Below are 11594 nucleotides of genomic sequence, written 5' to 3' on the forward strand. Positions count from 1 at the left end.
TTATAATATATATATATATATATATATATATATATATATATATATATATATATATATATATATGACAGACATAGATAGCAATATAATATAAGTTTTATCAATATTTCATTAGACTGTTCGCTAAAAACTCATCTAATCACATCTGACATTCTCAAGAAAACCTGTACAAAGAGACGTGAGTTAGATCCGTGGTGGAATGATGAGTTCAGTGAGACCCAGTTGGGACCCAGGTGACTCTGAAGGGATGGCTCCACAATATGTATATGTATTATGATTTAATGCTTTTGACGGACATAACATAGGGTTTCCTGATCTTTGCATTTCTATTGTACCCTTTTCTTTCTCGCATTGGTTCCTGTGTAGCGAGAATGTTGAACATAATCTTAAGATAAGTGGCCTGCATGAACTGAACATAAAATAGTGGTAATAATGAGATGAATATAATTATTATCTTGTGTAGATTTAATCTGGATTATGATGCTTTCTGTCCGAGTCTGATTGTTCGTATAGTTGATTGTGGTGCTGTTGTGTTTTTTTAAATTTTATTTGACTTATTTGTTGTTTATGTTGTTGTCTAATAATGTGAGGCAATGTGTAACTTGTAAAAACTTAAAATAAAATGATTGAAAGAGAACAGCAGCAGCAATAATCCCAGAAGTCCAGGATGAGTGTGTGTGTGTGTGTGTGTGTGTGTGTGTGTGTGTGTGTGTGTGTGTGTGTGTGTGTGTGTGTGTGTGTGTGTGTGTGTGTGTGTGTGTGTGTGTGTGTGTGTGTGTGTGTGTGTGTGTGTACACATGTGGGATGAAGGCCTTGTGGGAGAGGAGGTCAAGCCACAGGGGACGCTGCAGCAGACTCATGTGCAGCGCTAACAAGGTGGACAAGTTGCTCCAGAAGCAAAGAGGATTGACTGGATGAGATTCTACAAGCGCGACTCAGAATCCATCAAATGAAGATGGGGGTTCATTTTGTGTCCGTCCCGGTCCAAGTTGGAGTCAATGGCAATGAGAAGGCGGATAAAGAAGCAAAAAAAAGTCTTTGAAGAGTTGGATAAATATTGTTAATTTACATATAAGTATTTCGGAAGCTAAATTGATGATTAAACTGTTTTACATGTGTCTATGTTACATGTTGTTACATGATGTTACATGTGTCCATGTTACATGTTGTTACATGTATCTATGTTACATGTTGTTACATGATGTTACATGTGTCCATGTTACATGTTGTTACATGTGTCTATGTTACATGTTGTTACATGTGTACATGTTACATGTTGGCACATGTTAGATGTTGTTACATGTGTACATGTTGGATGTTGTTACATGTGTACATATTACATGTTGTTACAGGGGTCTAGGGGCACTACAATGGGTGGAAAAGGTGTTACTATGCTCCGATGCAGCTTCAGTCGCAGAAAGTTGGAGTGAGAGGGCTTTATAGAAAGGAAATATAGAAATGAAGATTAGTATCAGTGAGGTAGAGGTCAAGTGTATTAACTGGAAAAATATCAACCAAATGTGGCAGAAGAGGTGGGACAGAGAGGAGATATTTATATTAAAAAATTAAAAAGAGCGTTAAAGTCAACGGGGTAGGAGGATGAATCAGGAGAGAGGAAACCGTTCTGACAGGTTGGTGCTGGGCCTTAGTGCACTAAACAACACACTGATGATGATAGCAAGCAGCAGACAGGCTGTGTGGAGGAGATAAATGAACATCACAGTGCAGGAAGACACAAACAGACAACTGGGCTTATGTGAAGCCTTCACCTTAAAATGTTAATTATGAAATGAAATATGCACAAGACAGACAAGAAAAGAAAAAGAAAGACAAATAATGTGATTATGTCGAGTGTGTGCATGTGAAAGTCAGCATGTTGTGTATGTTATTATGCCTCTGTGGTGTTTCCTAATCAACGGTGATGCTACAACTCTCCAGGCATAAATGGCTAAAACAAGAAAGACATGAACACTAAGACATGAACAACTCTCACAAACAGATACAAGGCTTTTTAACACAGTTTATAGAGGGACATTTCTTTGTTAAAGTTATTCCCATAAATATAATAGAAAATGTACCTCTGCTACTCAGTACTTTAGGAAGGTGAGCCTGCAGTGGTGAGGTGTAAAGCAGAGCGATGATGATGATGATGAATCTGAAGGAAGTAGGGTGCATGAATGTTCACTGAAGGGAGTAGTGAGCAGGTAAGAGCACTGTAGTGTTCTTTAAAGGGTACGATGGAAATGAAGGCTACAGCACAGGGGTTATTCATGTTATTTTAAGTTTTTTGTTAGTTAGAAGAAGAAGATTCCTCGATTGCTTTCCCCTGAAAACACCGGAACCGGAAGTGAGAAGCCGTTCTTAAGCCGCAACAAGGGAACCCGGATCTCTTTGTAAACCCGCCGCGCGCTCAGATTTGTTTGCACGCTCCTTCGCTCAGTCACGCAACGCCATGTCGGAAGACGGGAAGCTGTACGTCGGAGGGCTGAGCTTCGACACCAACAACGACGCGCTGGCCGCGGCCTTCGCAAAGTATGGAGCCATCGAGCAATGTGACGTGATCATGGACAGAGAGACGCAGCGGTCTCGCGGCTTTGGCTTCGTAAAGTACGAGAACCCCGAGGACGCCAAAGAGGCGATGCACTGCATGAACGGGACGAGCCTGGACGGCCGCCAGATCCGCGTGAACGAAGCGAATAAGGGACGTGGAGGGGGAGGCGGCGGCCAGAGAAGCTATGGCGGCGGAGGCTATGGCGGCGGTGGTGGAGGCTATGGCGGCGGCGGTGGAGGCTATGGCGGTGGCGGCGGCTACGGCGGCGGTGGAGGCTACGGCGGCGGCGGCGGAGGCTACGGCGGCCAGAGGAGCTACGGCGGCGGCTACGGTGGTGGCGGCCGGGGCTCCGGCCAGGACTCTTACTCAGGGCAGGACCGGTACTAGACTACCGCAGGAGGCCGCAGCGGCTACTCCAGCCATCATAACGGGACAGCAACGAGTTAAACCCCGGCGCGGCGTTCCTCACGTAGCTCGGCTGCGTCTCTTTAAGCACGCGCACCTCCTCTAACAAAGATGTCCGCGATGCCGAGCTTCGTTTTTTTTATTCAGTTTTTGTCGCTCGAGCATCTTAAGAGAAAATAAATGTACACTTGAGTTTTTTTTATGTTCATTCCTCAAATAAACAATGTTGGCATTCCAGTTAAGGACTCTTTGATTTGTTTATATCTAATTCTCTAGTGTTTTTTTGTTACAAGTCGAAATAAAAGTAAACGTTATGGAACGGAGAACGGGTCCCCGCGTGGTCCAGAACTCCGCCATTTTATTTTATATTTCCGATGGGCTTTTTTAATAGACTTTATCCGCAACTGACTTTTATGGGAGTCAATTCTAAATAGCGCTATAAAGCAACTTAAAGTTTTTTGTTTTTTTTTTTAAAGTGGATTGAGATGAACTGGTTACTCGTGTGCGAGACCTCTGTCGTTGAAGGCCTTGGTGACGTCAACGATCCCGGAAGTAAACATTTCTGTCGCTGCTTTTTCTCTCCACATTTGGGTTCTTTTATTTTTTCATATTCAGAATAGACTTGCTTCTCTAACTTGGCTGCATGGCTCTGACGACCAGTGTCTTCTAATTAAACATGTGTTCAATCATTTAAAGTACAATTTCATAAATTGACACAAGCAGATAAATTAATCTTTTATTAGTGCCTAAGTGGGGAAATTACAGGATTACAGAAGCATTGCTCGCCAGTAAATAAAAGATGCAAATCAAGTAATATAAACAAAACGCTAATTAAACTGTCAGAAGAATATTAAATATACAGATGGATTAAATGTTTGCACAAGGCACAATTGTGTAATACTATTAATTGAAACAGCCTTTCAGAGTTATATTTCATTTGAATTCTTTGTAAAAAAACAACAACAAGGTTTTGCGTTTGTAAATTTATATTTGTCAATTTAAAATGTGTCAAAGATGATTAATGAAATAATACATGCTTTACCCTCATAACTCCCATTTCTTTAAATTCAGACAAGAGACCTACAACTTGACAACTAATCAATAATTATGATTGCAGGTTTCACCTGTAAAAAATTCAAGAATAAAGTAAATAAAGCAACAATGAAGAGCAAGTAAAGAGAGGCAGGACAACCTGGATGTGTGTCTCTTTCTACACAGTCTTTGAGTTGTGCATCGCTTCACCTCACCTATTCCCATCAGCATCGAAGGTTTTTATTGCTAAAGTATTCTCCAGATCGTTCCAGACGATGGAACATGAAGTTCAGCTGTGTGAAATGCTTCAGACTATCCTTAGTGATCAGTGCAGAATATTCAATAAGATTGAAAAAAAACAATCTTATATTAATAAAAATATGTCTGCTACTCATAAATCCAGATTGATTTTCATCTAATTGAGTTTAGAACTTTTGAAAATCTTTTGGCAAATACAATAGGAAACAATTTACTTAATCAAACTCATTATTGTGTTAACGAATCTCCAATTGTCAAGAATAAGTACATATTTGGGGGTTTAGGAATCAGATGAACTCTAGTGGTATCGTCTAGATCACCTGAACACAAGCTGTTCCACCGCTTCCCCTCTGAGGAGCGCCAGAGATAGCGCTCCATTGTTGTGAATGTGGTGGCGAATGATAGACCCGAGGGAGGCGGTGGTGGATACCAAGGCGGCGGGAAGAGCAACGCAGCAGAGGTGGTGGTGGTGAATTCAGCAGCTATGGCAGTGGCAGCTATGGCGGCAGTAGCCGATACTCTAGTCAAGACTAAGAGTCATTCTCAGGGCCGTCTGACCTCTGGTACCTAACGTGGCCGCTTGATTGTTGAGCTTCGTTTTTTTTTCGTTTTCGTAGCTCGAGCATCTTAAGAAAAGAAATGTAACCATGAGTTTTTTATGTTCATTCCTCAAATAAACCATGATTCTAATTCCAGTTAAGGACTCTTTGATTTGTTTGTACTTTATTCCTGAAAGGTGGTTTTGTTTCATATATTTATACATTTGATGGACTATGAAGCAACTTAGAGGCTGCTGTGTGTTTTAACATGGGAGATGAACTGACTAATCTACTCGTGTGCGAGGCCTCTGTGTCAACTGAAATGTTTGTTTCCTAGTTAGTCAACACGGGTCCTGAACCAGCTCATTAAAAACCGGTTCATTAAAAACCAGTTCACCTGGACCAGCGGGCTGGTGGGCGTCACGTGGGTCCTGTGAGAGGCAGTAACCGCTTCATCTCCAATCCACTCTTTAAAACCCACACGAGTCACTTTCCTTTCATCTCAGCATCTTTTATTTTACTTATTTATTTCATGTTATATAATTACTGCATATATCATTTAATTGTACTTATTGTATCTATTAAGACCCATTATTAATATCCAGTAGAGATGCGCTAATTAAAGGTAATGTTAAAAAAAATTTAAAAAACACACAGGAGTCTTTAAGTTGCTTCATAGTCCATCAGATATACAAGTTAGAGTTATACAAGTTTTGTTAACTAAAATTTATGGAGGAGCAACAACGGCTCCCCACGTCGTCCCGGTTTGAAAATGTAGGATTTGAGGGTTCAAGGTTTAAAGGTTGAGGGTTTGAAGGTTCAGAGTTTAGGGTTGAGGGTTTGAGGAGCGACATTAGGATTGGGCCCCCGACTCAATCGCAGTTTAATGTCACAGCCCCGGCTGCTGCCGCGCCTCTCGTCTGCATTTTAGGTGAGGCGCAGCTCTAATGAACGAGCACACTCATTGGGCCTCCAACTCAACAGACGTTTTTTGTCACTCCCCCCGGCTGCTGCCGCACCTCTCGGCTGCTGGAATGCAGACGAGAGGCGCGGCAGCGTACTGTCAACCCGCCGCGCGCTCAGTCTCGTTTGGACTCTGGTTCATCAAGTCACGCTTCACCATGTCGGATGAGAGGAAACTGTACGTCGGAAACCTGAGCTACAAAACCGAAGAGAAAGACCTGGAAGTGCATTTCGAAAAGTATGGAACCATCCTAAAATGTGCTGTCATCAGGGACAGAGAAACGGAGGCCTCTCGTGGCTTCGGCTTCGTGACATTCGAGAACCTAGAGGACGGCAAAGCGGCGATTGACGGCCTGGACGGGACGAGCCTGGACGGCCGCACAATCCGCGTGAGCGTGGCGACGAACAGAGGCGAGGGAGGCGGTGGTGGACACGGCGGTGGTGGATACCATGGTGGCGGCGGCGGCGGCAATGGATACCAAAGTGGTGGATACCGCAGAGATGGATCCCGCAGTGGTGGATACCAAAGTGGTGGACCCCGCAGTGGTGGATACCAAAGTGGTGGATATCAAAGTGGTGGATATCAAAGTGGTGGATACCAAAGTGGTGGATATCAAAGTGGTGGATACCAAAGTGGTGGATCCGGTGGCGGCAGTGGTGGATACGCTGGTCAAGACTAAGAGTCATTCTCAGGGCCGTCTGTTCTCTGGTACCTGAGGCAGCTGCGTGATCGCTGAGCTTTGTTTTCTATTCTGTTTTTGTATTTCGAGAATCTTAAGAAAAGACATGTACCCATGAGTTTTTCATGCTCATTCCTCAAATAAACAATGATTTATGACTCTTTGATTTGTTTATAATTTATTCAATCGATCTCCTTTCGAGAAAACAAATGCGATGTGACACACTTGAATGTCTTAAATTGAATGGACAGAGCACTTCACTCCAGATGGTTCGGAGGTCTGACCCTGAAAACCTTTACAACTACAATTACTATTGACATGTTTGCCCCTCCACCTCCTCAAAGTGTCATCCTTCCCTTATGCAGCAGCTTTGGTGCTGTCTGGAAGACTTTAAACAATAATGGGACAAATTCTGTGATCGTCCCATTTCAACCTAGGTCATCGCATTACTTTATTAACATAAACAACCTGGTTCATATTATTATGTTTTAAAGGTTGACTTCCACACAATTAGATAAATATAGAACTACAAGTAACCAATAAATGATATGCGAGGCCTTAGGAGTCAGTGAGTCACTGAGGGTTTCAGGATTTGAGAGGTTAAGGGAGGCGTTGGGATTGGGCCTCCGACTAAACCGTCGTTTTTTGTCACTGCCCCCGGCTGCTGCCGCGCCTCTCAGCTGCATTCCAGGTGAGACGCAGCTCTTTGGAACGAGCATACTGTCAACCCCGCCGCGCGCTCAGACTCGTTTGGACTCCGGGCAGTTAAGTCACGCTCCACCATGTCGGACGAGAGGAAACTGTTCGTCGGGGGACTGAGCCCCGATACCGTAGAGGACGAGCTGAGAGAGCACTTCAAAAAGTATGGAACCATCGACGACTGTGTTGTGATCATGGACAGAGAAACGGGCAGCTCTCGCTGCTTCGGCTTTGTGACGTTCGAGAACGTAGAGGACGCCAGAGACGCGATGGAGGGCCTGAACGGGTCGGAATTGGGCCACCGCTTCATAAAAGTGAACGTGGCAACTGGGAGAGGCGGCAGAGGCGGCAGAGGCGGCAGAGGCGGATACAACGACGAGCGACACCGCGGCGGTAATCGATACGGCGGCGATCGATATGGCGGCGGCGATCGATATGGCGGCGATCGATATGGCGGCGATCGATATGGCGGCAGCGATGAATATGGCGGCGATCGATACGGTGGCGGCAGCAATCGATACGGCGATGGCGGTGGATACCGTGGCCGCGGTGGATACCGCGGTAGCGGTGGTGGATACTACAGCGGCGGCGGTGGCGGTGGCGGTGGCGGCGGCGGCGGCGGCGGTCGATACCGCGGCAGTTCTGGCAGTGGCGATGGTGGATACCATGGCGGCGGCAACGGATCCGGTCAAGAACAAGAGTAATTCTCAAGTCTGTCGGTCCTCTGGTACCTGACGTGGCCGCGTGATCACTGAGCATGGTTTTTTATTCTGTTTTTGTAGCTCGAGCATCTCAAGAAAAGAAATGTACCCATGAGTTTTTATGTTCATTCCTCAAATAAACCATGATTCTAATTCCAGTTAAGTGCTCTTTGATTTGTTTGTGCTTCATTCCTGAAAGGTGGTTTTGTTTCATATATTTATTTTATATATTTATACATCCGATGGACTATGAAGCAACATAGAGGCTCCTGTGTGTTTTAACATTGGAGATGAACTGGTTAATCTACTCGTGTGAGAGGCCTCTGTGTCAACTGAAGTGTGTGTTTTCTAGTTTGTCAACGCGCGTCCTGACAGGCCGCTCCCACGTCAACATGAACCAGCTCATTAAAAACCAGTTCACCTGGACCAGCGGCTTGGTGGGTGTCACGTGGGTCCTGTGAGAGGCAGGAACTGCTTCATGTCCACTCTTTAAAACCCACAGGAGTCACTTTCCTTTGATCTCAGCATCTTTTATTTTGCTTTCGTTATTTATTTCCTGTATATATTTACTGCATATATCATTTAATTGTACTTAATGTATCTAGTCAGTCCTCCCTCCTCATTGAACGCTCCTCGTTGAGTGAGTGTGTGTGTGTGTGTGTGTGTGTGTGTGTGTGTAAAAGTATGTGTGAAGGTATATATGGGCATGTAAGTGGATGGTTGTGTACATGTATAAGGATTTATACTCACTATAAGCTAAACTATCGTTACTAATATTACTGTTTGATTATTTACTATTTATTTCATTTCATTATGTTTATGTTAAGGATTGTACTGTTGAAAATGTTAAATAAAAAGTTAAAAAACACACAAAAAACACACAGGAGCCTAGAAGTTGCTTTATGATTCATGAAATATACAAGTTTACAAAATAAATATATAAATATAATATATAAAATGGCAACAGAGAGTCGTTGTTGCTCCTCCATAACGTTAGTTAACAAAACCACCTTTCAGGAATGAATTATAAACTTTGTTGTAGACCAGACTTATCGCAGTGTAAGAGCAATACACTATGCCTGGTTGTGCCGTTCAAAACCCACACTGTGTGCAAATGAAAACCGTTTGAAACTGTGTCTTCTGAACGACCACTAGGCCACGGAAGCCTTCGATCACTTGGTCAAAGGCCGAGCGTAGAGTATCATCACGAGACTGTTTGATTGGAAAATCTTCCATGGAGAGAACTCGGGAGCCGGTGGAGTCTCCACGGGAGGCAACGCCGGTTCTCCCTTTCCCGTCCGCAATGTCGGACTGCCTTTGTGTAATCGCTGAGCACAGCGCACATATCGCATGACTCCGTCTGCCGTGACCGCTCCCCCAAGATTAGGAGGTGTGTAAGGCGGGAGCTAACCGCAAGCTTTATATTGTGCTTCTTCCCCGTGTATCTAATTGCTTCAAACACTATGGGATACTTGTGAACGTCCCCATGCACACATCTGATCTCCACCTACAATGCCTCCACCAATGCCCCGGGTCGACAGAGGCTCTGGTTGATCATAGACTGCGTTGAGCCCGAATCCACCATTGCCTGATGTGTACCCTCCTGGATTCTTGTCGGAACGCGGTACGCCTCTCCCGGACCAGGGGTGGGGAGACGTCGGAGGGCCGGCAACCCGGATCACCTGGCCTACCTCCATCAGCGGACACTCCCTTCGGGCTGCCTGCACCTCCAACACTCCTGCCCTGGTGTTTGAGGACCCCTCTTTAGGTCGGAAAAGTGTCGGTGCTGCCCGTGATCAGTGAATGGAGGAACCATGGCCGGCGTGAGCGGCACCAGGACCTTGTCGAACATCAGATTCAAGACTACCAGTGTGGATTCTGTCTCGGTCGTGGACCAGTGGACCAGCTCTTTGTCCCTTGAAGGAGATGAGTTTCCCCTGTAGGGCTCAGCCTTAGAGATAGAGGAAGGAGAAGAGTTTCCTCTGTAGGGCTCAGCCTTAGAGATAGAGGAAGGAGAAGAGTTTCCTCTGTAGGGCTCAGCCTTAGAGATAGAGGAAGGAGAAGAGTTTCCTCTGTAGGGCTCAGCCTTAGAGATAGAGGAAGGAGAAGAGTTTCCTCTGTAGGGCTCAGCCTTAGAGATAGAGGAAGGAGAAGAGTTTCCTCTGTAGGGTTCATGGTTTGAGGGTAGTGAGTCATAGTTAAGGCATGGTTGAGGCCAGTTCAACAACAAAACTAGATTTTTCAGGTTCAAATCTTTTTTTCAAATGAACAAAACATTTTCTGGCATTTAGCTCCATACGTTATGGAGGCGTGTTCTTCACAGAGTACATAGCTCCTAAACATTCCACTGACAGTGCCTGAAGCGAGAAGCTTTTTTAATCGCAAAGCAGGAACCGGATCTCTTTATATGAACATGCAGCAACAGCAACTGAAGCTCAGATTCGTTGAGACTCTAGTTGGTTCAGTCACGCTTCATCATGACGGTCGAGGGGAAACTGTTCGTCGGGGGACTGAACCTAGAAACCAAGGAAGCGAGCGTGAGAGAGACCTTCAGTAAATATGGAGCCATCTCAGAATGTGAGGTCCTCTTTAACGAGTAGTTGTCAAGACTTGGAGTAACTGTCGGAGCAATCGCTGAGCTTCATTATTTTAATGCTTTTGTAGCTCGAGCGTCTTAAGAAAAGAAATATACTTGTGAGTTTTTTATGTTCATTCATCAAATAAACCACGATACCAATTTAGTGGATTTGTCTATAATTTATTCCTGACAGGTGGTTTTGTTAACTAAACATTATGATTTACTTTATAGATTTATTTTATAAACTTGTATATCTAATGGACTGTGAAGCAATCTAAAGGCTCCTGTGTTTTTTTATTCAACACAACAGAACAATTCTTGACATAAACATAATGAAATAAAATAAATAGTAAATAATCAAACAGTAATATTATAATCAATAGTTTAGCTTTTACACTGTAAAATCCGACTGGTTAACCTTACTTGTTAAAAGCTTGCAAACCGATCGCCTTAAAAAATCAAGTAAAGGAACTTATTATAGGCAAGTAAAGTTGACTATGTATTGTATGTTGTACAAACACATGTTTATTTAGTGCAGTGTAAGGAGTACTTAAAATTTACTCAAGATGCACTTTTGACAAGTACAATCTACTTCAAAAAATTAAAATATTTCAAGGGAAATATACTTTGTGTTGTTCTAACAGCACATTAGAGCTGTGCAGTACACCAGTTTAACCAGCCATACGTATAAACTTTGCATATACGGTTTTCACTTAACCATTAGAGCTACTGTCGCTTTTCAGCATGCAACAACATGTAAAGTTCAATGCTCTCATATAAAGAGACAGCGGTCTGAGCTACTTACCTATCAGAGCCATGACTTTAGTCATGGTTTTGACTTCATAACAACAATTAACAACCCTCAACTAACGTTCTTTAATAGGGTAAAACACCACGACACAACGGTTTGTGACAGATAAACAGTTTGTAACACTAATAATTGTACATTTATAAAATTACACCGCCGAGATGCATGCTGGGTACACGTCACCTTACTGTTGCTGCAGCCTCTTGCAAACCTTCAACACAGTTCTCCAGGGAAACAGATGTTGGTCACAAACAGTGAATATGTCTCTTAACACGGACTGCAACTTTCAACACAACCTTGTTTAACGTTGCTTCTGCAGAAAGCTTGCTCGTGGGGCGTTCACTTGTAACTCGGACTTTCCCGGTGCTCCATGTCCCTGCGAC

The 11594-nt window shown here is 43.8% G+C and overlaps 3 protein-coding genes across 3 annotated transcripts; all 3 read left to right on the forward strand.

Moving 5' to 3' along the window:
- The first annotated feature begins 2329 nt into the window (after nucleotides 1-2329).
- LOC137804579 (uncharacterized) lies at nucleotides 2330-3190 on the forward strand. The gene has a single exon (XM_068603886.1). It carries the CDS (start codon nucleotides 2450-2452, stop codon nucleotides 2933-2935), a length of 486 nt encoding a protein of 161 aa, XP_068459987.1. The 5' UTR covers nucleotides 2330-2449; the 3' UTR covers nucleotides 2936-3190.
- Nucleotides 3191-5882: 2692 nt separating this feature from the next.
- On the forward strand, nucleotides 5883-6568 carry LOC137804572 (uncharacterized). Its single transcript, XM_068603875.1, has one exon. The coding sequence runs from the start codon at nucleotides 5904-5906 to the stop codon at nucleotides 6423-6425; it is 522 nt and encodes a 173-aa protein (XP_068459976.1). The 5' UTR covers nucleotides 5883-5903; the 3' UTR covers nucleotides 6426-6568.
- A 602-nt stretch (nucleotides 6569-7170) lies between these two features.
- Nucleotides 7171-7983, forward strand: LOC137804567 (uncharacterized). Its single transcript, XM_068603867.1, has one exon. The coding sequence runs from the start codon at nucleotides 7208-7210 to the stop codon at nucleotides 7826-7828; it is 621 nt and encodes a 206-aa protein (XP_068459968.1). The 5' UTR covers nucleotides 7171-7207; the 3' UTR covers nucleotides 7829-7983.
- The last annotated feature ends 3611 nt before the right edge of the window (nucleotides 7984-11594 follow it).

The sequence above is a fragment of the Clinocottus analis genome, unplaced genomic scaffold (genome assembly GCF_023055335.1).
Source record: "Clinocottus analis isolate CAN_PGR_092001 unplaced genomic scaffold, fCliAna1.0.p SCAF_6, whole genome shotgun sequence".
NCBI lineage: Eukaryota > Metazoa > Chordata > Actinopteri > Perciformes > Cottidae > Clinocottus > Clinocottus analis.

Bases quoted from the DNA above. Each gene is read 5' to 3' on its own strand.
- LOC137804572 (XM_068603875.1), top strand. From the start codon at position 5,904: ATGTCGGATGAGAGGAAACTGTACGTCGGAAACCTGAGCTACAAAACC.
- LOC137804567 (XM_068603867.1), top strand. From the start codon at position 7,208: ATGTCGGACGAGAGGAAACTGTTCGTCGGGGGACTGAGCCCCGATACC.
- LOC137804579 (XM_068603886.1), top strand. From the start codon at position 2,450: ATGTCGGAAGACGGGAAGCTGTACGTCGGAGGGCTGAGCTTCGACACC.